Source organism: Dipodomys merriami, unplaced genomic scaffold (assembly GCF_024711535.1).
Source record: "Dipodomys merriami isolate MVZ:Mamm:240054 unplaced genomic scaffold, mDipMer1.0.p SCAF_2, whole genome shotgun sequence".
In the NCBI taxonomy this organism is placed as follows: domain Eukaryota; kingdom Metazoa; phylum Chordata; class Mammalia; order Rodentia; family Heteromyidae; genus Dipodomys; species Dipodomys merriami.
Window position 1 is genome coordinate 43,752,251 of NW_027203381.1, and position 24,943 is coordinate 43,777,193.

At 36.7% G+C, this 24,943-nt stretch overlaps 1 protein-coding gene and 1 pseudogene across 2 annotated transcripts in view; one reads left to right on the plus strand and one right to left on the minus strand.

Moving 5' to 3' along the window:
- Positions 1-24,943, plus strand: part of Smchd1 (structural maintenance of chromosomes flexible hinge domain containing 1) — a 141,701-nt gene that overhangs the window by 112,743 nt on the left and 4,015 nt on the right. For both annotated transcript variants that reach the window (XM_070029482.1, XM_070029483.1), the window contains exons 40-47: positions 941-1,026; positions 4,666-4,788; positions 6,544-6,734; positions 9,015-9,124; positions 9,253-9,323; positions 13,937-14,108; positions 18,752-18,910; positions 19,636-19,750. In XM_070029482.1, the coding sequence (XP_069885583.1) occupies positions 941-1,026; positions 4,666-4,788; positions 6,544-6,734; positions 9,015-9,124; positions 9,253-9,323; positions 13,937-14,108; positions 18,752-18,910; positions 19,636-19,750 (1,027 nt within the window). The remainder of the gene's footprint in view (positions 1-940; positions 1,027-4,665; positions 4,789-6,543; positions 6,735-9,014; positions 9,125-9,252; positions 9,324-13,936; positions 14,109-18,751; positions 18,911-19,635; positions 19,751-24,943) is intronic.
- LOC138832647 (U6 spliceosomal RNA) lies at positions 13,083-13,183 on the minus strand (annotated as a pseudogene).

Genomic DNA, 24,943 nt, shown 5'->3' on the forward strand with positions numbered 1-24,943 from the left:
TATGGGGCCATAAGCAGTAAAACTGAAAAATATATCACTTATTCTTAAGTCAGTCCAGAATGTTTGCTTCGTTTTTAAGTGATAAAATTAAAACAAGGCATTGACTGTATTTGCTCTATCCCTTTGTCTGTTTACATTTTAACTTGTGTTTTTACTTTGTATACTAGTTATATAGTTAAATAGTGTTATATACTTAATATTTTCATCAGCTAACCAACATACATTTATTGCCATTTTTAGATATCTATATGCAACATCAGAGATCTTGTAGACATTAAGTTAGGTAATAGCATATCATTTGCATAGCACTGTTTTTATTGTATTAATTGGTTCTGATACTATCCATGTATAGTTATTTGTAAATCATTTGTGGCATAGGATGTGATATTCCTTTTAGCCACATTAATTTTATTTTTCCTTTTTATACAGTAGAATTGAACATTAATATTTATAGTTTAATCTTGAGTTTCTAAAGTAAGTGCCTGTCAATTTTCATTTTACCATCAAACATTAAATAGAAAATAAAAAATTAAATTTTTTTAAAGCTAAATTTTGAGGATTTTTTTTTTTGTTTGTTTGGTTTTTTTTTTTATTGTAAAGATACTATACAGAGGGTTACAGTTACATGAGTGAGGTAATGAGTACACTTCCACTTCCTCTTGAACATTGTTACCCCCTCCATTGTTTTCCTTCTACCATCCCCTCCCTCCCTCCCTTCCCCAAGGTTCTTTTTTTTTTTTTTTTGATTGTGATTAAGTGATTACTTAATTTCCGGAAATTCACAGTATTGTGGAATAATGATGCTCATTTAAAGTCACAAGTTCATTCTAACTTTCCTGGAGCAAATTGTCTATCACAGTCTGTAATATATAACGGTGCTCATATGTTATATAAATTTTGAGGATTTTTAAAAATTGAATTTTTTTGTTCTCAATTTTAGGCCAAGTGGAAGAAGCAAAATTAAAGGAGTCCCAGTTGCGAAATGAGTTGAAAACATATAATATTGATATTCCTACAACACAACAGGTATAGCTTACAAAGTATACATTAAATGTTATTTTAGTTTTTATTTTTGGCACAGCTAGTTGTTTGAACTCTTTGTCTCTTGTTTGTCAGACAGGCTCTGTTACCACTACTTCAGCCCTATTTGCATTGGGTTTTTTTGTTGTTGTTGTTTTGTTTTGTTTTTAGTGATAGTCTTGTTTCTTACCCATGAGCATGTTTGGACCTTAGTCTATCTTTATGCTTCCGGTCCTCCCTGAGATGAAAGGCACTATTTCATGTGTTTGAAAACTTCCTGTAGTTTCTTTTGTTGTTGATTCGTATTTATATTCCATTGTGGTCTTACAGAAGAGAGGGGGTTATCTCAGTTTTCTTACATTTATTCAGACTCACTTTGGGTCCGGCTTGAACTCTGGGCCTGGGCGCTGTCCCTCAGCTCTTCAGCTCAAGGTTAGCACTCTACCACTTGAGCCACAGCGCTACTTCCAGCTTTTTTTTTTTTTTTTTCTGCTTATATGGTGCTGACGAATCGAACCCAGGGCCTCATGTATGCAAGGCAAGCACTCTACCACTGAGCCATCTTCCCAGCCCTGAGACTCACTTTGTATCTTAAAATATTCTGGTGGAGGATGAGAGAGAATGAAGTTGATAGGGAAACATTGTATGTGTGATAATGTCACAAAATCTCCTTTGTGCAACTAATATATTCTAATAAAAACATCTATTTTTGAAAAAGTTATATGGGTGTCTGAGAAGAATATATTGTATAGCTTCTGGATCTTATATTCTGTAGATTTCCATTATGTTCATTTTGGCCTATACTGTTGAATAATTCTGAAGATTTTTTTTGTTGATTTCTTTTTAATCTGGATGTCTATTGGTGAGAGTGAGCTGTTGATGGCACTCACTATTACTGTATATAAGTTCATTAGTTTTTTTTTTTAATGAAATTTGAGTATTTCAGTATTTGGTTTGTATATACCAACTATTGTAGAATTGTTATCTCCTGTTTTAAAAAAAATTGGAGTTTGAACTTGAGACTCCACTACTATTTGAGCCCTCCTATCTCTACTTGGACTATTCGCTTTATTAATGTGAAATCACCATCTTTGTTTTCTCTAATTTTGGTATGAAATCTAATTTATTAGATTGGAATAGAGTTGTACTCTCTCTTACTTTTGCTTAGAAGAATTTTTTTCCATCCTTTCATGTAAGCCAATGTTTCAGTGAGATGGGTTTTAACCCACCTTTTCTCTGTCTTTTGTTTGAAGAAATACTAGTAACATTTTGTGTTAATATTGAAAGGTATGTCATTTTGCTGGGTTTTTTTGTGGGAAAGAGATGATATTTGCTTCTTTACTAATCATTGCCATATCCTGATCTACTCATCTGCTGGGATTTATCCTTTATTGCTTTTTCCTGGTTGCATTTACCATGATTTTCTTTTTTCTTCTTTGCCAGTCCTGAGGCTCAGACTCAGGCTCTGGGCACTGTCCCTGAGCTTCTTTGGCTCAAGGCTAGCACTCTACCCACTTGAGCCATAGCACCACTTCTGGCTTTTTCTGTGTATGTGGTACTGAATCCAACTCAGTACTTCATGCATGGTAGGCAAGCACTCTACCACTAAGCTATTTTCCCAGCTCATATGATTCTCTGTGTGTGGGATCTCTTTGTGGTTTAATGATCATGAGTAGTTTTTGTTTATTGTAGAAAATGTATATTTCTTTGTCAATTAAGAAGATACCTTTGTTATATACATTTAATCTAGGTTAATAGTTACTCTAAGGGCTTGGAATGCCCTTTGTATGCTTTATTTCCAAGCCCTTCTAGCCTTTAGTGTTAGAAAGTTTTTCTGAGGTCTGCTTTTATACGTGATTTATTTGTCTTGCAGTTTTTAATATTCTGTATTTTTAGTGTTTTAACTGACCTTTTTCTGTTTTTGTTTTTGTTTTTTTCTGACCTTTTCTATATGGTGTTCTGAAAACTCCTGCACTTGGATTGCCCTCTCTTAGGCAAGATTGGGGGGTTTTGCTTCTACCTTTTAATGAATATATTTTTATTTCTTATATTTTTCTCCTTCTACTTTAGAGGCTTGGTGTTTTGATGGTATCCCAAAAATGTTCTGTTCATATTTTCTGTTATTTTTATTTGTATGATTATTTTAATTCCTCTATTTTTGTTACTGATACTCTATTTTCAACCTTGATTCTGTTAGCAAGACTTTCAGCTCTTTTTTGGGGGGGGGATGGCAAGGGGTCAGTTGTGGGGCTTGAACTCTGGGCCTGGGCGCTGTCCCTCAGCTCTTCAGCTCAAGGCTAGCACTCTACCACTTGAGCCACAGCACCACTTCGGTTTTCTGGTGGTTTATTGGAGATAAGAATCTCAGCTGGGCACCAGTGGCTCTTGCCTGTAATCCTAGCTACTCAGGAGACTGAGATCTGAGGATCAGGGTTCACAAAGCCAGCCCAGGTAGGAAAGGCTGTGAGACTCTTCTCTCCAATAAACCACTAGAAAACCGGAAGTGGTACCTGCTTGAGCTGAAGAGCTGAGGGACAGCGCCCAAGCCCAGAGTTTAAGCCCCACAACTGACAAAAGAAAGAAAAAAAAAAGAGTCTTACTTTACTTTGTGGGCTAGCTTTGAACCGAGATCCTCAGATTTGTTTCCTGAGTAGCTAGGATTACAGGTGTGAGCCACTGGCGCCTGGCTTGACTCATTTTTAAATTTGTATTACTGAACTTTCAAGAATTTCAATCGGTTTTTTTTTGCCCTAGTACTTCTATATTTTTATTAAATTCTTCTCATATATTTCAGATTGCTTTCCTTATTTCTTTCAGCTGTTTATTTGATTTTTCTTTAGGCTCATTTAGCTCTTTATATTCTCTAAGTTCTTTCAGGAAGTTTATACATGTCCTTTTTAATGACATTGATCATTCTTAGCATTGTTCATTCTTTAAAAGTTCATACACTGCATTATTGTTGAAATCCTTTATTGTGGAATTGTTGACTTTTGGAGGTCATATGGTGTCTGTTTCTTCCTATTACTTGTGTTTCTGCATTGTGATTTACATATCTGATGCCAAGATGTTTGTTGGGAGTTTTAATCAACTATAATAGTTGAAATGTCTCAATTTTTAAATAGGATCTGTGTGGTGGCCTGGAGGTGGAGGGTATACACATATGACTTCTGTTGGCATCTCGAGCTTCCCTTCCCTCACCCAGGAGGGAAGAGATGAAATATGTGATCTCTCTTATGTTACCTAACACTTCTCATTGACCAAGCCAAGACTGAACATATCTGATCCTCCATTTTGCCCCCTGATTGTTTTTTCTTTTGGTCTTGGGGCTTGAACTTGGTCTGGGAGCTGACGCTGAGTTTTTGTGCCCTACCATTTGAGCCATAGTTCCATTTCCAACTTTTTGGTAGTTAATTGGAGAAGAATCTCATGGACTTTCATGCCCCAGCTGGTTTCAAACCACAATCCTCAGATCTCAGTCTCCTGAGTAGCTTGGATTGCTGGCATGAAGCACTAGTGCTTGGACCCCCTGATTAACTTTTATGTTCTCACATTTTCCAAATTGTTGAGTTTTCTCTGTCATCCTTATTGGCTGCCTGTTAATGATAGTATTGGCCTTATGGATAAAATTTTCTATATAAATTACAGGTGTCATACATTGAAGCACTTTTGAAAAGAAAGATAGCAGAACAAGAAGAACTAAAGAAAAAACCCAGAAGGTCATGTACACTTCCAAATTATACTAAAGGAAGTGGAGATGTTTTGGGAAAGGTTTGTATTTAAGTTATTTAAGAAACAGTACATTCTTGTTACCTTGTATCATTTTTGTTTAAAATAGAACTTCACTGAAACAAATTGCACTGGCTGAGGAGAACTGAGGTATGACCTAACTGCTCTGATTACTAGTCTCAGTGTTTAACAGATCCTGTCCAGCAGTTTACTCCCTGAGAAGAGAGAAGGCTGTGGAAATTTTCATTATTCATAGGGTCTGTCAGCAGCTGTGTCTTCAGACCAACTTAAGATGGAGAAATATCAACAGTGTTCTTTTGAGTTCCAAATCTTATGCTATTATAGAAACCCTAGATTTAAGAAAAAGGAACAGTAAAAAAAAGTTTGTGCATATTTTACTACAAAGTAAAATAATTATCATTCTTTCTAAGTTTTTTTTCATTTTTATCCTAGTATTATTTAATGATGAACGTTTCTTTTTCACATTTTTTTCTCAATTAGAACTTCTGTTTGCAATCACTGCTATGCAATTATTGCTAAGTTCATTAGATGACTGTTGCCTTAGATCTTTATAGTTGCTATATTCTTGTAAATATATTTTACTCCATTATAATATTTCTTTTGGAAAATAAGTTTGTCACACATAAGAAATTATTTCTTTAGCTTATATTTTATTTACCTCTATTAATCCTTCCTACCTTGTCAAGAACTTTTTATCTTTGTTTACAGCAGTTTCCCCCACCCCACTCCCCCATCCCCAGTCCTGGGGCTTGAACTGAGCACCTGGACACTGTCCCTGAGCTTCTTTTGCTCAAAGCTAACACTCTATCACTTGAGCCACAGTGTTACATCTGACTTTTTCTGATTATGTGGTACTGAGGAATTGAACCCCGGGCTTCATGCATACTAGGCAAGCACTCTACCACTAAGCTACATTCCCAGCTTGCACTAACTTTAACATTTCCTTCTTTCACACCCCTCCCTCTTTTTTGTCTTAACTTTTCTTCCATTGACTTCTAGTGAATTGGAAAACAAGCACAGACATTGTAGTATATCTAACAGCAACTTAAAGCACTATCACTGCTAGGGAGATGTGTGCTACCAAATCAGGTTAAGTAAGACTATGCCAACACAGTAAATGAGGTTTTGATATTGAGCAGGAATGTCTGTGCTTAAAGGCAAATATTTGTAAATAATTAAATGGGTATCCTAAGTTTCAAGGAAATTTTCCCGTTAGCATAAATCAATGAAACAATTCTTATTTGTGATATTTAGATTAGTATTCTAAAAGAAATAGTATAATACTGAAGTGAAATATTTGCTTGAGAAGATCTATTATCTGTATATGCTTAATTGAATATAAGTTGTATTTTATTATTTAAATATAGCTATTCTTAATGCAGAGATTAAAGTATAAAAAACAGTGTGTCTTTAATTAGCTAAGACTATTTGCAACAGTTTTATTTACTTGCAAGTTTACTGGTGTTTAAGACATTTTCCCTCCAAAAAAATTTAATAACAGAATAGATAGCTTCATACATGGAAGTTAATATAAGTTTTTAAAGCTTGAGTGTTCTCTTTTTTTTGATAGTCTTACTGTGTAACTAAGGTTGGCTCAAACTCAGCCTCTCAAGTGCTAAGATTACAACTGTGCGCCACCTCACTTGGATGAGAATTTTCTTATTCATATATTTCAGAAAGATATTTTGCTTTTTAGTTTTAAACGTTTAAAATATTTAATGACAGATTTTTATGTTTATTTTTAAATGTTTTACTTGATGTTAAAATGAATTGTAGATTGCACATCTTGCACAAATTGAAGATGACAGAGCTGCAGTGGTTATTTCCTGGCATCTGGCAAGTGACATGGACTGTGTGGTCACCCTAACCACTGATGCTGCACGTCGAATATATGATGAAACCCAGGGTCGTCAACAGGTGTTACCCCTTGATTCTATTTATAAGAAGACTCTGCCAGATTGGAAAAGGTCAGAGAAATGTAAAAGTAACCATTCTTTTTCTGGAATTAATCGTCTGGTTAATTTTCCAGTATTTGGATCAAACTTCGGAGCTCACACATGCTGGGAAAGATCTTTACTAAGCCTAAACCACACTCCAATCCACAGGCCATTTTGTTGTTATTGTTTTTAAAGCCTTTATTTTTCAAAATTTTTTGAACTTGAACTCTGGGCCTGGGCGCTGTCCCTCAGCTCTTCAGCTCAAGACTAGCACTCTACCACTTGAGCCACAGTGCCACTTCTAGTTTTCTTGTGGGTTATTGGAGATAAGAGTGTCACAGACTTTTTTGCCCAGGCTGGCTTTGAACCATGATCCTCAGATCTCAGCCTCCTGAGTAGCTAGGATTATAGGCATGTGTCACCGGTGCCTGGCAAAGCCTCTATGTTTTATTTCATTATTTTTTGTGCTGGTCCTGGGGATTGGACTCAGAGCCAGGACACTCTCCCTAAACTTTTTGCTCAAGGCTAAACTCTACCGCTTGAGCCACAGTGCCACTTTTCAGCCTTTTCTGTTAATGTAGTACTGAGGAACCGAATCCAGGGCTTTATGTAAGGTAAGCAAGCACTCTATCACTAAGCCACATTTCCAGCTAATTATGCCTTTAAAAAAATCACCTTAGAAAGTTTTTTAAAAAATTCATATTAGAAAGGCTAAAAGAAAATGCTAAAGAACAATTAAAATGTATAACATTGTTGTCAATAATTGTTTTTCAACTTTAGAGGGCTGATATTCATGTATGAGGACCTAAAGGAGATTAGTAACTCAGTAAGAGTCTACACTGTTAATAAACATGTTGTGATGTAATCTAAAAATAGATTGAGAAAGTAGCTGCATTTTGAACTCAAGACTATATCAATTTTCAAATTTACCATTCTGTACTACTTATACCCATTTTAGTCAACATAGGCCTTCCTGCCAGGTCAAGATCACTATATTGATAAGGGGAATACTTTTTGTGGAAAAAAAATTCTCTTGGAAAGTTCTGTTTTATCTCTACAGTTCCTGAAGAACAACTTAAGAAAATATTTCACTTAGGGAAAGAATGAATTGGGTATAAAGTTTGTTGTAGAAACTAGTTACATAATCCCCTCTGTTCCTATTCTTAGTATTCTTACCTCTTCCTTTTGGGGGATATAGGGATTTTTTTTGCCTGTTACTCTTATTAACTTCGCCACCTCCTCTATATTAAAAGAAAAGTCACCATTCATTTATTATCTCTGAAACCTATCATCATCATCATCACCATCATCATCACCATCATCATCACCATCATCATAATCATCCTTGGGCTTTAGTTGTTTCTTTCTACTCTATCAGAGTTACAGGGATTCAGAAATACTTACAGCCTCCCCTATCTGTCCATAGCCTCCCCTATCTGTCCTAGTCTTGAGCTGTGCAACTTTCTGTACCCATTCTGTGGCCTCACTTGAGGCAGTTATTATGTCTTTGGCATCCTCATATGGTCCATCTTTAGAGGCTGCCTTTCTCCTTTCCTCATCAAGCTAAGCAGTTAGCTTATATTAAAAAGTCATTTTACTTACAGTTCACTAGCACAGATAAAACCAACCAGATACAAATGGATTTTTCTTTCTTGCTATTGTTTTTAACATACTTATAATGTATAATGTAATTTTTTTGTTTCTTTGGTATGTTCCTCCCCCACAGTATAACCCGTTTTTACTGTGTTTGATTCTGGTGCCCTGCATCTTGTATATACATTTTCTAGTTTGGGGAGGGGAAGGGAAAAAACAAAACACTTAAATAGGGATACAGGTTGACCCATTATGACAATGAGATGTACAAGACACTGTGTTAAAAATGAACTTTACAACTTGTAGTGGGGAGGGAAGGAGGAGTTTGGAAGGTGGAGAGGAAAGGGATGGTAGAGGAAAAAGAAAGAGGAGGTAACAATGCTCGATAGGAAATGTACTCATTACCTTACTCATGTAACTGTAACCCCTCTGTATGCTATTTTTACAATAAAAAACTTACTTAAAAATTAAAAAAATTAAAGTGATCCTCTATAGGGCAGGAATAAAAGATCTTGAATTTCTGAAACAAAAACCAACCAGATATTTTTACATGGTAACTATTTTCATTTCTAGGACACAATATTTGATTATTTAGGGTATCATTTGTGATAGATGGGCACTTGATTGTATGGTCAAAATGATGCATAATCATGTTTCTCTTTTATTTTTTGAAATTAAGTTACATGTGTTTAATACATTTATTTATTTTTAATTTAGACCTCTCCCTCATTTCCGAAATGGAAAATTATATTTTAAACCCAGTGGAGATCCAGTCTTTGCTCGAGACTTGTTAACATTTCCAGATAATGTAGAACATTGTGAAACAGGTAAAGGGTATTGTGGTGGTTTTATTTTATATGGATATTTGTGATACAGGTGTGTAGTAATGAAAAGTATGTTCTTAGCTTGTAAGTGCTAATGTTATTAATATTCTTTAATTTTTTGGTGTTTTTAGTATTTGGTATGCTGTTAGGAGACACCATTATTTTGGATAATCTGGATGCAGCCAATCATTATAGAAGAGAGGTTTGTACTTCATTTCTTTTTTAACCTGTAGGTCCAATTAAGTCTAACTTACATTTTTATTTTTATTATTTAAAAAAAAATTTTTTTTTTGAGGGGTCCGGTTGTGGGGCCTGAACTCTGGGCCTGGGCGCTGCCCCTCAGCTCTTCAGCTCAAGGCTAGCGCTCTACCACTTGAGCCATAGCACCACTTCCGGCTTTTTTATTTTCTGCTTATGTAGTGCTGAGGAATGGAACCCAGGGCCTCATGCATGCAAGGCAAGTGCTCTACCACTGAGCCACCTTCCCAGCCCTAAATTACATTTTTAAAATTTAGCATAAGCCGGGCACCAGTAGCTTACACCTGTAATCCTGTCTACTTGGAGGCTAAGATCTGAGGATTGCAGTTCAGAGCCAGCCTAGACAGAAAAGTCCATGAGAATCTTATCCCCAATAAAGTACTCAGAAAAAGCCACATGTGGCGCTATGGCTCAAGTGGTAGAGTGCTATCCTTTAGCACAGAGGTTCCAGGACAGTGTCTAGGCCCTGAGTTCAAGCCCCCAGGATTGGAAAAACAAAAACAAAATAATAAAGACATAATAATCATTCTATTTTTGAGACATGGTGACACATGCATGTAAATCCTAGCATTCAGAAGGCAGAAGCAGGCAGGTTGAGAGTTCTAGGTCAGACTGGGCAACATAGTGAGATCATGTCTCTAAGAAAAACAAAAAATGTTAATGATACATGCACATACATAGCTTAAGCAAACCCAACTTAAATCCTGCATATTAATAACGTAAGATTGGACAAAATATATAAACAAATGTTCCAAGATACAAATGCAAATGAGATGTGTTTAAGGTTATGAAATTGTCTGGAACTCAAAACTCACTCAGTGTTGGTGGAAGTATAATTTAGTGTTAGTTTTCTAGGACTGCCATAACAAAATATTAGACTTGGGCAGTGTAAACAATACAAGCTTTTTATCTCACAGATTTTAGGCTGTGAGTCCAAATTCAAGCTGTTATCAGAGTTGTTTTCTTAGAACTAAGTGAGATGTCTGTTTCAGAGCTATCTCCCTGCCTTATAAATGGCTGTCTCTCCCTATATCCCTTCATATTAATGTGTGACTATTCCAGATTGCCCTCTTACAATAAGATGACAATCATATGCCATCAGACCTTACTAATGACCTCATTTTAACTTGAATGGCATGTAAAAATACTTTAATGGGAATTAGTATTTCATTCAAAGTTTAAGGGAACACAATTCAATTTATAGGAAATTTGGCAATGTAAGTATTTCAAAGTTTTATTGCTACATAACAAACTCCCTAAAAGTGTGTTATAAACAGCAGTGTTTAGTTCTTGTAACTCTGGATTTCTCCAAAGGATATTAGCTAGTAGCAGTTTGTCTAATTGCCCTGGGATGATGGAAGCTTGCTATAATTCCCCTACTTGGCTGATAGCACTGGTCACCATCTGGTCAGTCAGCTAGCATTGTCCAGTGGTTCAGTTGTCCCTGTCTGCATGGATGGTGCCATTAAGAGTTTTATAAATCTTTTTTTCCCTTCCGATCCCTTCCTATCCCTTCCTATCCCTCCCCCTCACCCCCCCCCCCCCAAGCAGTTTTAGAAATCTTAGCGTGCTCAGTGGTATGCATTTGTATTCCCAACACTTAGGAGTTTAAAGCCAAAGGGCCATTTAAGTCTAAGGGTTTGAAATCACATCCTAGGAGGGTAGTACTACCATGCTTGGCTTGACTGATACACAGGCAAAGGAGGAAAAAAAAATTTATTTTTCAATCCATTAAGTTCCAAGTTAGAAATACCTTGCTTGAAATTATTCTTGAGGGGCTGAGAAAGTGGCTCAGTGGTAGAGTGCTTGCCTTGCATGTATGAGGCCCTGGGTTTGATTCCTCAGCACCACATAAGCAAAAAGGAAAAAGCTGGAAGTGGCGCTGTGGCTCAGGTGGTAGAGCACTAGCCTTGAGCTGAAGAGCTGAGGGACAGTGCCCAGGCCCAGAGTTGGCCCCACGACCTGACCCAAAAAAAAAAAAGAAAAAAATTTCCAGTCTTCAAAAAAATACTTTAGGTGAGGATTGTAGTTAAGAATAAAACTGGGTTATATAGCAAAAGGTGTGTTTAAAAAATAAAAAATACCAAGTATATACAAAATAGGTATTTTTACCTTTTAATTATGGCATCTATTGAGTTTCTTCCAAATATCTGAAGTTATATACAATGCTCTAAGTACGGTTTTAGAGTCTCTTGAGCAAAGGCTTGTGTTGTTCCTTGTATATTTCAGTAGTCTGTTATTTTTCTCTAAATTCTTTACACCATTTATATTAGCACTTCAACTTCTTGTTGATTCAACCCCTTGCCTGTCTCTACAAAGGTTGTAAATAAGTGATATTGAGAATTGCAGTCCTGTTGTTCATTCACAAAATTTGCAAAAACTGTCGTGACTTTCAGTCTTGACAGGATTTAAGTGAAGTAGAATTATAAAATCAAGAGGGCAATTAAAACTGTCTATGAAAGTAATGTTTTCAGAAGTGTTACAAAGAGATTATCTTCTCCATATTGTCAGCCTGTTGGCAAAGAAACATAAAGAAATCTATAAACTTAAATATTCATTATTTGAGATATTAAACCTTAAAATTTCGTGTTGCCAGGCACCATTGGCATTACCTATACAAAACACAAATACAGGCCAGCCGCCGGTGGCTCAGGCCTGTAATCCTAGCTACTCAGGAGGCTGAGACCCAAGGATCGCAGTTCAAAGCCAGACTGGGTAGGAAAGTCTATGAGACTCTTATCTCCAATTAACAACCAGAAAACTAGAAGTGGCTTCTGTGGCTCAAGTGGTACAGTACTATCCTTGAGCTGAAGAGCTCAGCTATAGCACCCAGGCCCAGAGTTCTAAACCCATGACCAACAAAACACAAATGCAAGCCAAATTAAGTTGTGGTCATTTATTTTACCAAACCAAATACCTTTTTGAATGCGTAAATAGTTCACCACAAGATTTCTATAAAAAGCTGTCAGACTAGTACTCAGGAGACTGAGGCAGGAAGATCGTAAGTTTGAAGTCAGTCTAGACTACATAAGAAGACTCTTTAAAAAAAAAAAAAAAAAAAAAAAAGCCGGGCGCTGGTGGCTCACGCCTGTAATCCTAGCTACTCAGGAGGCTGAGATCTGAGGATCGCGGTTCAAAGCCAGCCGGGGCAGGCGAGACCGTGAGACTCCTATCTCCAATAAACCACCAGAAAACCGGAAGTGGCGCTGTAGCTCAAGTGGTAGAGCGCTGGCCTTGAGCTGAAGAGCTGAGGGACAGCGCCCAGGCCCAGAGTTCAAGCCCCTCGACTGACAAAAAAAAAAAGATTGCTTCCCTTAGTTAATGTATGCCACTTTTTTGGTGTGGATGTGCTATATAATATAACTTAATGACACATGTAAGATTAACATTTTTTTATTAAGGTGGTATTCCAATGCACATTGTTCACATCTTTTTTTTTTTTGGTCGGTCTTGGGCCTTGAACTCTGGGCCTGAGTGCTGTCCCTCAGCTCTTCAGCTCAAGGCTAGCGCTCTACCACTTGGGCTACAACGCCACTTCTGGTTTTCTGGTGGTTTATTGGAGATAAGAGTTTTCACGGACTTTCCTGCCTGGGCTGGCTTTGAACCGTGATCCTCAGATCTTAGCTTCCTGAGTAGCTAGGATTACAGGCCTGACCCACTGGCGCCCGGCCACATCTTTTCTTTCTTTCTTTCTTTTTTTTTTTTAAATATAGAATGCCTCAAATATTTTGCATCATCTTTGTGCAGGCACCATGCTAATCTTCTCTGTATCTGTCAATTTTAGTATGTGTGTTGCCAAAGCAAGATTTTTTTTTTCTTTGTCAGCTACTTTGAGTCACAACTCCACTTTGATTTTTATTTTTTGTTTTGTTCTGTTTTTGTTTTTGGTAACTAATTGGAGATAAGTGTCAGGGACTTTCCTGTCTGGGCTGGCTTTGAATCACAGTCCTTAGATCTCAGCCTCCTGAATAGGTATTGTAAGCTTGGGCCGCCAGTGCTCAGCCTCTTTGGTTAATTTTATATGTTAAATTATTTGTGTGTCTCTGCATACTAGGTGGTTTATTGGAGATATGAGTCTCATGGTCTTTCTTGCCTGGACTGGCTTTGAACTGTGATCCTCAGATCTAAGCCTCCTGAGTAGCTAGGATTATAGGCATGAGCCACCAGCGCCCAGCTTTCCAAACTTTTTAACACTTACCTCTTCTCTTTGAGAAGCATGGAGCAAATGAGTACATAAAGGCCTGTTTCTTTGAAGCATCCTGGACATTGTGTATTTAACATTTTCGAAGCTGCCTTAATATTTACTGCCATGAATTACAGAAGCACCAAACTCTCAGGCTTCTTCCTTTCTGCACTTATCAATTAATTTAGCAATGTCACTTTTTCCATTTGTCTTGTCACTATTTTAAGCTAACACTTGGAAAAAACTCTGATGCCCTTGTACAGTTCATTATACATATCACTAACTTGTATGTCATTTCTAATCTCAGCACCCTTATTTTCCTTTTCTCAGTGATTGAAATAAGTTGCTTATTAATATCCATTTACTTAAAATAGGTTGTTAAAATCACTCATTGCCCCACACTGCTGACCAGAGATGGAGATAGAATTCGAAGTAATGGGAAGTTTGGGGGCCTTCAGAATAAAGCTCCTCCAATGGATAAACTTCGAGGAATGGTATTTGGAGCTCCAATACCGAAACAGTGCAGGATTTTAGGGGAACAAATTGGTAAGTTGAATAAGTTCAAAAATAATTTCTAATTCACTTTTTAAATCTTTTGTGGGTTTATATATTTAGATTCTGTTACAAAAAATCCAGTAATTTTTTAGGGTCATATGGTAGTTCTGTTTTAGTTTTTTAAGGAGCTTGCATACTGACTTCCATATTGACTGCAAAATTTACATTCCCACCAACAGTGTATAAAGGTTTATTCCCTGAATCCTTGATAGCATTTATTGGTTTTAGTTTCGTTTTTTTTTAAATTTGTTTAGTAGTACTAGGTTTGAAATGAGGGCTGCCACTTGAACTGTGTATCCCCAGCTTTTTTGCCACCTTAGATTTCTTTTTTTTTTCTTCTTCTTCTGATACTGGGGTTTGTACTAAGTGCCTCGTATTTACTAGATATGTATGTGCTTTATGAGGCACTTTTTTTTTTTTACACTGATGTTTTTGAGATATGGCCTCATTTTCTGGTCAGGCACATACCTAGACCATAATCATCTTATTTTTTACTTCCTACTGTAGCTGAGAGGACAGGTGCACACTACCACATATATCCAGCTTCTTCTGTTAAGATAGTCTCATAGACCATAGACTTCTACTCAGGCTAGCATAGAACTGAGATCTTCCTTCTCTTAGCTTTCCACATAGCTAAAATGATGTGCACAAATATTGATTAGAAAGAGGTCTCACATGTATGCCTGGCTTGAAGCTGTAGTCATTCCAATTTCAGCCTACTAGGCAGCTATAATTAAAGTTGTAAGGCAACAGCTCCCAGTTTTGTTTTTTTAAGGTTATATTTTAGAGAGGATATTCTGTTTTTGTTCACGCTCAGACCACAGGGCATCTCTTATAGCTTCCCTCTTAGCTGAGACCAAAGGCACGTATCACCACAACCAGCTTGTTAATGCCTCCCAATTTCTGCTTCCCAAGTAGCTGAGATTACAGACATGAGCCATTGTGCCCAGCTTTTTTTTATTTTCTTCATTATTTCCATTCAACCTGCAGACAAAATTTCAAAAGAACTCTTGTCAGCTTAGCATCATGAGATTCTGATAATGAGAAGATCTCATTTCTAGCCCAACCTAGGCAGAAAAGTCTGCAAGACTTACCACTTGAGCCACAGTACTACTTCCTGTTTTCTGGTGGTTTATTGGAGATAGGAGTCTCACGGACTTTTTGCCTGGGCTGGTTTTGAACCACAAGCCGCAGATCTCAGCCTCCTGAGTAGCTAGGATTACAGGTGTGAGCCACTGGTGCCCAGCTAAGAGTTTGTTTTTATTTTATGTTTCTCTGAATTTTTAATGAATGAACTCATAGCTACTAATATATCTCTCTTAGACCTGCCTTTGATGTGTCCCAAAAGTTGTAGTAAGTTGTGCTTTCATTTTTGTTTGTTTCAAGAAATTTTTATTTCCATTCTTATTTCTTCAATGATCATGTAAAGGTGAATTGTTCAGTCTCTATGTGTTTGTATATTTCCTGTACTTCCTTTTGTTAACAGTTTCTAGTTTTATTGTGATCTGATAAAATACAGGAAATTATCTCAGTTCTCTTTTATTTGTTAAAACATGCTTTATGTCTTAAGATATGATCTATTTTGGGCTCTTGAGAACTTGTATTCTGTGGCTGCTGAATGGAATGTTTTGTAAATATATGTGAAATCCATTTGAATCAGAGTGTACACAATTCCTTTATTGATCTTTTTTTAACCTAGATGACCTGTCTGGTGAGAGTGGGGTATTAAGATCACCCAATATTTCTATGCTGTTATAAGCAATACCTCCAATAAGCCACCAGGAAACCAGAAGTAGAGCTGTGGCTCAAAGTGATAGAGCGCTAACCTTGAGTGAATGAGCTCAAGGTTAGCACCTAGGCCCTGAGTGCAAGCCCTGTGACCAACAAAAAGAAAAAAGAATTTCAGTGTCTTTACCATTCTATATTCTTACTCAGTTCTTTGAATTTTCTTGAAATTCATCTAGGTATTTATGACTTCTTTCACTGATCACAATCTTATTATTATTTGCTATATTTGTTAACATTATTCCCACCTCCGGTCCTCAGCTCCACCCAGTCCTGAACTCCTCCCTGCTCTAGAGTTCCCACCATATAGCTGGCCACTCATTCTCTTCCCACCAGACCTACCTGCACACACAACTTGCCCCAGAGCTACCCATGTGGATGGGGGCAGATGCCATTTTGCTCCCTCTCCAAGGGAATATATGGCCCTTCTAATAAACCTTAGAATAATCTTTTCCTGTGCCTGCCTGTCTCTACGTCGGTCCCCTAGGATGGTCGTGATATATCATGATATTCATGATACAGGGGTATTGCATTTTTTTCTTCACCAAAGCTGGTCTTTAAAAGACATTACTTTTTCTTCAAATCCTAACACCAAGTTTTACATTTGCAGGAGGCATGGATTTGTCCTGCTGCTTAGAATAGCCGGTGTTCTACCAGAGCCATCTGATTTATCTTGTGATTCCAACATCGATACTATTGTATGCTAGTACATAGAATTACTTTTAAAAATTTTAAAGTAAGGGCTAAGAATGAGGTTTAGTGGTAGGGTGCTTGCCTAGCATACATGAAACCCTGGGTTTCACATAAGCAGAAAAAGCTGGAATTGGTGAGGTAGCTCAAGTGTTAGAGTGCTAGTTTTGAGCAAAAGAAGCTCTGGGACAGTGCCCAGGCCCTAAGTTCAAACCCCAGGACTGGAAAAAAAAAAAAAAAAGTAAGCAAATAAGTGCTGTTAAGACCAAGATCATCACAGGTAACTTACTGTATTAACAAGATTTAACTCTTGATAACCTAAATTTTGCATATTGTCTTTTCTCTAAGTCTAAGTCCAACAATACTAATGTTCTGTTGTACATAATTTTGTACTCATTCACATACAACAAAAGTTACTGTGAGTACTGAAAGTGACAAGTACTTTTAGAGCAAAAAAAGTTTTTTCTTAGGATTTGTAATAAGTCATAAAAAACGTAAGGATACTATCACACTCAGTTCTACATATAGAATTTATATTTGAATATATTGATCCCACCCATGTACAGTGTCCCTAATCTACATAAATTTCCCTAGTCTAAAGATGAGGATTAGGGACACTCAACCTGTAAAATCTGAAAAGTTCCAAAATCTGAAACATTTTGCTCTCAAATATTTCAAGTAAGGGTTATTCAACCTCTATTCATGAATATACTCAGATACATATGCATGTGTATTTTTTCACATGTATTCTTTGTAGAATTGTGGATAATTCTGTATAGAATTCTATGTAGAATTGTATATAATTGTCCTTAAAATACTGTTCTTATATAAAATATCTCATTTGATGTACACTATTGTTAACATGCTTCTTCCATAATTTTACATATAAACTATTGTGTATTTGCTAAATCTTAGGGTGTTTTTCTATTCCTGTGAATGTTGATCATTTTTGTATTTCATTTACAGGTTAGTATTTAACTGTTCATTTGTCCATTGGGAAAGGATTTTGCTACATTGCTCAGGCTAGATTTGAGCTCGTGACCCTCATACATTAACCTACTTAGTGCTTAGGTCACAGACATTCAGCATAAGCTCTGAACAACGTTTATAGTTTTAAAGGACTAGATAAACATGTTATTAGGTGTTACAAGTTATATTAAAGATATTGTTAAGGCATTTATACAATCATTTAATATTTAACCATAAAACTGTTCAAATCATTTTTGGTCTGTAGTTTATTAACACTGAAGTTAGAGTATATTTAATATTCAGTGTTTAGTAAATCATGCAGTCAGTAGTTTCAAACTTGATCAGTATAATACATTTTAGATCAAATAAATGTACATGTTTAAAAGATCTCCTATTATTCATTAGTTTTCACTTATGTGACCGTGGTTGAAAAAATAAAACATTATTATAATATTAATGCCCTTTCTGTTAATTCTCCCTTTCAGATTCTTTTCCTTGTATGGAATTCCAATGAATACTTTATGTCATTCAGGATAGCACTGAGACAGATGTTGATTGACCACACTTTCATGTAGAAACTTCTTAGGTGTGGGGATATAGTTTCACTGAAAGAGTATTTGCCTAACATGTGCAAGTAACTGGGTTAAAACCTCAGAAGCAGGGCTGGGAAGGTGGCTCCGCGGTAGAGCACTTGCCTTGCATACTTGAGGCCCTGGGTTCGATTCCTCAGCACCACATAAGCAAAAAGAAAAAAGCCGGAAGTGGCGCTGTGGCTCAAGTGGTAGAGCGCTAGACTTGAGCTGAAGAGCTGAGGGACAGTGCCCAGGCCCAGAGTTCAGGCCCCATGACCGGACCCAAAAAAAAACAAGAAAACAAAAAAACCTCAGAAGCACAAAAGAGGAAGGGTTGTGACTGGACACTCTTGCTTGACATGAAAATAAAGACAAGCAACCAGAAGTAAATTTAGTAGACTCAAGGCTAGTTCTCTACCACTTGCCATAGTGCCACTTGAGGTTTTCTGGTAGGTTTTGTTGCCTGGGTTCTGAACACGATCCTCAGATCTCAGCCTCCTGAGGAGCTAGGACTACAGGTATGAGCCACTGGGGCCTAGCTGTTGTTGCTAATTCTTTAGTAAAATACGAATTTGGTATAATATTAATAATTTATTCAAATGTTTGATTTCTTTTCAGATCTTCTTCAACAATATCGCTCAGCTGTATGCAAGCTGGGTAGTGTGAATCAGGACCTTAACGGTCAATTAGAGTACCTTCACACTCCTGATATGAAGAAGAAAAAGCAAGAACTTGACGAACAAGAAAAAAGTTTGAAACTCATAGAGCAAAAACTTGGTATATATTTCTTTTTGTTAGCTTTTCTATAGTGATAGACATTTATGATGAGAGAAGTATAACTACAAAAAAAATGATTCAAACTTGACAAGAAATTCTTTTGTTGTTATTATTGTTGTTGTTGGTTATGGGGCTTGAACTCTGGACCTGGGCTCTGTCCCTGAGCTCTTCAGCTCAAGGCGAACACTCTACCACTTGAGCCACAGTGCCACTTCCAGTTTTCTAGTGGTTAATTAGAGATAAGAGTCTCATGGATGTTCCTGCCCAGGCTGACTTTGAACCACGATCCTCAGATCTCAGCCTCCTGAGTAGCTAGTATTACAGGTGTGAGCTACCGTCTACTGGCTCTAAGTCATTTGATAACTGGTTTTAAACTATATTCTTAACAGGAATAATAAACAGGATTCTGAATATTATTTTTTAACTGCCTTTTTTTGTTGTTGTTGGTCGTGGGGCCTGAACTCTGGGTCTGGGCTCTATCCCTCAGCTTTTGGGCTAGCGCTCTACCATTTGAGCCATAGCACCACAGCACCACTTCTGGCTTTTTCTGTTTATGTGGTGCTGAAGAATTGAACCCAGGGCCCCTCATGCATGCAAGGCAAGCACTCTACCACTGAGCCACCTTCTCAGCCTCTTAACTGCCTTTTTACAAATTAAAATATCTATGTTTGCTTTTCTTTCATATAATATTCAGTCTTTTTATAGTTAATTTTCCATTTTTACAGGTATGACTTCTACACGTAAGTGTAATGATTCTTTGCGTCATTCACCAAAAGTTGAGATGACTGAATGCCCAATTCCTCCTAAAAGAATGAGAAGAGAAACTACAAGACAAAATAGGTGAGCACTTTGACCTGAGAATTATTGTTGGTTTATCAAAGCTGTAGGTCACCATACTTTTAAAAACAGTACAGATTTATTAATTTGTCCATTTAGCCATTAGTATTTTAAAAGCGCGCGCACACACACACACACACACACACACACACACACACACACACACACACACACACACACACACACACACACACACACACACACACACACACACACACACACACACACACCCCTCCCCCCCCCCCACTCCCCCATACAGTCAGGGGATGCAGCTCAATGGTAGAATGTTTATGTAGTAAGTGTGGTGCCCTGGGTTTGATCTCTAGTTCCAATTGGGGTATAATATTTAACAATTACATATTTGAAAGGTGCATATCATAATTATGTATTTGTATAATCAGTTTATTGAGTGACTTTTTATTTTTTGAAATGTTATTTTTAGGTTATATCAAAGTTACTATTGGGGCTGGAGGCATAGCTTAAGTGATAGAAGGCTATGAGTTCAAAAGTACAGCCAAAAAAGGAAGAAGAAAAATATGTCACAAAATAAGAGTAAAACTGTAGCTCTATTATTTGGCTTAAGTTCTAGGTATTTTGCTTCCTACAAAATCACTGGCTTAAAATATTTGATTAGCAGAGTTAGAAACCACTTAGAGAATTCACCAAAAACAACTAGAAGCCATTCACAACCTAATTAAATAGTAAGAACTATTAGTTTTAGGTAGATATTAGTAAAGCCATTTACAGAACTATATGATGGTAGTGGCTTTGGGGAGTTTTATTTGCCTGTTTTAGGGCTAGAACTCTGGGTCTGGGTGCTGTCCCTGAGCTCCTTTTGCTTGAGGCTAGTTAGTGCTCTACCACTTGAGCCACAGCTCTACTTCCCACTCTTTCTCCTTTCTTTTCTTTTCTTTTCTTTTCTTTTCTTTTCTTTTCTTTTCTTTTCTTTTCTTTTCTTTTCTCTTTCTTTTCTCCCTCCCTCCCTCCCTCCCTCCCTCCCTCCCTCCCTCCCTTCCTTCCTTCCTTTTTCTTTCTTTCTTTCTTTCTTTCTTTCTTTCTTTCTTTCTTTCTTTCTTTCTTTCTTTCTTTCTTTCTTTCTTTCTTTCTTTCTTTCCTTTCTTTCCTGTCTTTCCTTTCTTTCCTTTCTTTCTTTCCTTTCTTTCTTTTCTTTCTTTCGTCATGGGGCTTGAACTCTGGGCCTGGGTGCTGTCCCTCAGCTCTTCAGCTCAAGGCTAGCACTCTAAACCACAGCACTACTTCCAGTTTTCTAGTGGTTTTATGGAGATAAGAGTCTCACAGACTTTCCTGCCTGGGCTGGCTTTGAACTGAGATCCTCAGATCTCAGCCTCCTCAGTAGCTAGGATTATAGACATGAACCACTGGTGCTGGGCTCATACTTCCTATTTTTTCTGTGATTAATTGGAAATGAGTCTTACAGACTTCCTGGCCCAGGATGACGTCGAACTACAATTCTCAGATCTCAACCTCCTGAGTAACTAGGATTACAGGTGTGAGCCACCAGCGCACAGCCATTTTCTATTTTAAAAGGTTTACATATATTCTCTAACTACTTTCTCATATTAATACCTGTAGTGTTTGAAACTGAGGTATCTCACATCCTATCCTGCATATTCTGCATTGATTTAGTAGATATATTAATATATACACTTTGTGCTATATATTACTAGATCAATAAATAAAAGTAACATGGTTACTTGCCATGTGGTGGTGGGAAATCAGTGCAGAAGAGGAATAACTTAAAAATTGACCTTTGTTTCTATATATAAAGAAAGATAAACGTGATAGAAAACAGTAGTGAAATATCAGTTGTCAGGGAAAATGCATTGAAGCAGAAAACAAAAGGAATAAAAGGAACCAGTCACATGGGTACTGCTGCCAGTCAGAAAGTAGCGTGGAACTCATAGGTACGAAGTGTTTGAAGAACTGAAAAGATAAAAGATGCTGCTAGGTCAGAGAAAGTGAGGGACAATATGTAGTGTGCCTCTTTGGTCCTTACCAGCAGTTAATAGGGTATCAAATCATTATAATAAAAATGGGTATCTTCACATGGAAAAAATAAGCATTCTTGTATGAACTATTAGGTTACCAAATAGTTGTTGGAAGTGTTCTTTGCAGTTCTTATATAAGAGTATGGTAAAATAAAATATCACCACAACTTTTCCACTCCTAATAGCCTAATAAATTTAGGCAATAATGATTGGTGACTATTTAAGGATTAAGTAAAATGTTGGTGGGGAAATTAAATTTGAGAAGAGTATATTAGCATACCTGAATTCTTTAATCTTAGCAACTCTAAAAAATAGTAAGATATATGCTTCTATATGTCAAAAATTATAACTGTGTATACTTGTGACAGAAGTATATTATGTGTCAGAAAGAGTAAATTGAATCTAATGACACTTCCCAGCAGCCTTTCTCAACTTAGGTTCTGTGAAGGAATTAAATACTGCAAAAAAACCCTGAGCAACTACTTTCTCAATTTTTCCCTAAGATCGTACCATTCTAGGTTAATTCATTGTATACATTGGATGCCTTAGATTAGAACTTAATTATTTCAAAAATTTGAAAAGGACTTAATTTTCTGTTTCATAGGGAATATTGGAAATTTGGGAGTGAGTTAAATACTTCCACTAGGAAGTAATAAAGTCCAGAATAAAGCATTTGTTAGAAGAAATGGCTGGTTCTCCTTTGCTTAATCAATGATACAATGTCTAGGATATATTCTAAAACACTCTAGAAAAAACATATATAAGACTGTCCAGTTTAATATTTTTATATATTTAATACTTTACAATATTAAATGCAGTATTTCATGTAAGATTGTCTTTTTTATCTCACTTTTTTTTTTTTTGCCAATGCTGTTTACCAAATTCAGTGCCTTAGTTGTCACAGCATTTTAAGGAAATATTTCATGCATAATACAGAGTACTTTCCCCAATTTTTTAAGGTAAAAGTCTTCCTATAAAGAATTGCTCAGAGGTAGTTCTAGGTTAAGATGTAATCTATATATTTCTAAGAGTGTATTCATTTTGTCTCAGCAGTGATTTTTGCCCTAGCCATTGTCCTATAGACACTGGTATCCAGTAGGTATGTGTGTGTAAGTACTATACCATTGAGCCTATGCTCTAGCCACCAGACATTAGTTTAGATCTTATTTATTAAGATTCTGCAACAATTTGGAAATAGTATTAATTGGAATCTGTTTTTCAGGTCATTTTTACTAGCACTAGTTTATCAAAGTCACATATAGAAATCAAATGGAGGTTTAAATTTATAGTGTCATACTGTATAAGGTGAGCCACATGTAACTTTAATTCTCCAGAAACCATATTGAAAAACCAGAAGAAAATGGTTAATTTTAATATCATTTTGTTTAACCCAACTGCCAAAATGTTATCATTTTAATGTGTAAATGATATAAAAATTAATGTGCTTTTTCTATCCCTTTTTTCATACAAAGGTTTCAAGCTCATAACACAAAAAAATCTTATGGTACTATCTACATTCAAATACTCTGAAGCCACACAAAACTAATGGCTTTTCTATTAGACAGAAAATGTATAGAAAGAGCTTGGTGATGATTGAATCGTGTGTTGTGTACCTCACCCCTATCTCATACCCCAACATACCCCAGAGATAATTTTATTTAGTCTGTGTTGCTTCTAGTTTTCAATGAAAGAAAAAAAAGCCAGGCACTGGTGGCTCATGCCTATAATCCAAGCTACAAGAAGCTGAGATCTGAGGATCACAGTTTGAAGCCAGGCAGGAAAGTCCATGAGGCTCTGAGCTCCAATAAACCACCACAAAACTAGAAGTGGCACTGTGTTACTCAAAGTGGTAGAGCATTAACCTTGAGCAAAAGAGCTCAGGGACAGCAGCCAGGCTCTTGAGTTCAAGCCCCATAACCAATAAAATAAAGGCATCATTAGCCTTGATCAGGGTCGGGGAGCAATGAGAGCACAAGGCCCTCAGGTCAAGTTGTCATATTATGACTATCTAAATATTTTTCAGTACTAGATAAAATTGTGTGTTATGTGGTTCTGATGATGGGAAACTTACCTTGTCTACCAGTGTTCAAACATCAGGCTCTAAGAAATCTTGAATACTCTTTCATTCTTAAAATCATGTTAAATATTATTCCAGTTATTATTTAGACTACTACTTACATGTTGTTAGTTTTTCTGCAGTTTCTCATTGTCTTTTCTTTTTTCTCTTACCTTGTATCTTGATCACTTTGTCTCCTTACTATATTAGTGATCGTAAATGTGCAGACTTCCTGCAAGTGTGTCATCTTTGAGTTTCCTTGACTTCTCCGTTGGATTGAATGCATTTTTTCATGGATTCCATGTCTTTCTCTCTAGTAACTTTAGAAAAGATGTATCAAAAGAAATTGGGACCCTTGCATGTCTGAAAACGTCTTTATTCTACCTACCATTCATTTTGTTTTCTAGAGATAACACGATAGAAACAAGGCTTAGAAAATACTACACAAAGAGGTTAGGGAAATACTCTAAAAATAGTGGGAAACTTGCCTGCTTAATGGAACCCAATAGAGACTTTGGACACACAGTAAGTACAACAAAATTGTTAGAAGCCCAGCCCTGATGCTGGAAATGATAACAAATGGAAAAGGAAAGGAATCCATAGTAGGAATATGCCAGACTTCCAACATTTTTTCCCCTGTCTATAGGCATTAAAAAGCTATTAAGCTGTTACCACAGTTAGGTAACAATTACTATATTACAGAAATATTGTTATATTGGCCTTTGGTTCAATTACTGGCACCTTAGAGCCCTGTCTGGTGCCGTTTTCTAGGAGACAGCAGTCTATATATGTCCTGACTAGGTGCTGGTGGCTCATACCTGTCTATAATCCTAGCTACTCGAGAGTCAAATTTGAGCTTTGCAGTTCAAAGCAAGTCTGGGCAAGAAAGTCCATGAAATGCTTATCTCCAGTAAACTATTCAGGAAAAGCCCGAAGTGGTTCTGTGGCTCAAGTGATATAGTGTATTAGCCTTGAGAAAAAAAATATTTGAGACAGCACCCAGACCTTGAGTTCAATCCCCATGACCAGCACAAAACAAAGCAAGGTCTGTAGCCCTGCTTAACCTGCTCTGCTCTGTTCTGTCCCAGTATAACTCTCAGTTACAGTTCTGTTGTAATAGTTCTGTTGTAA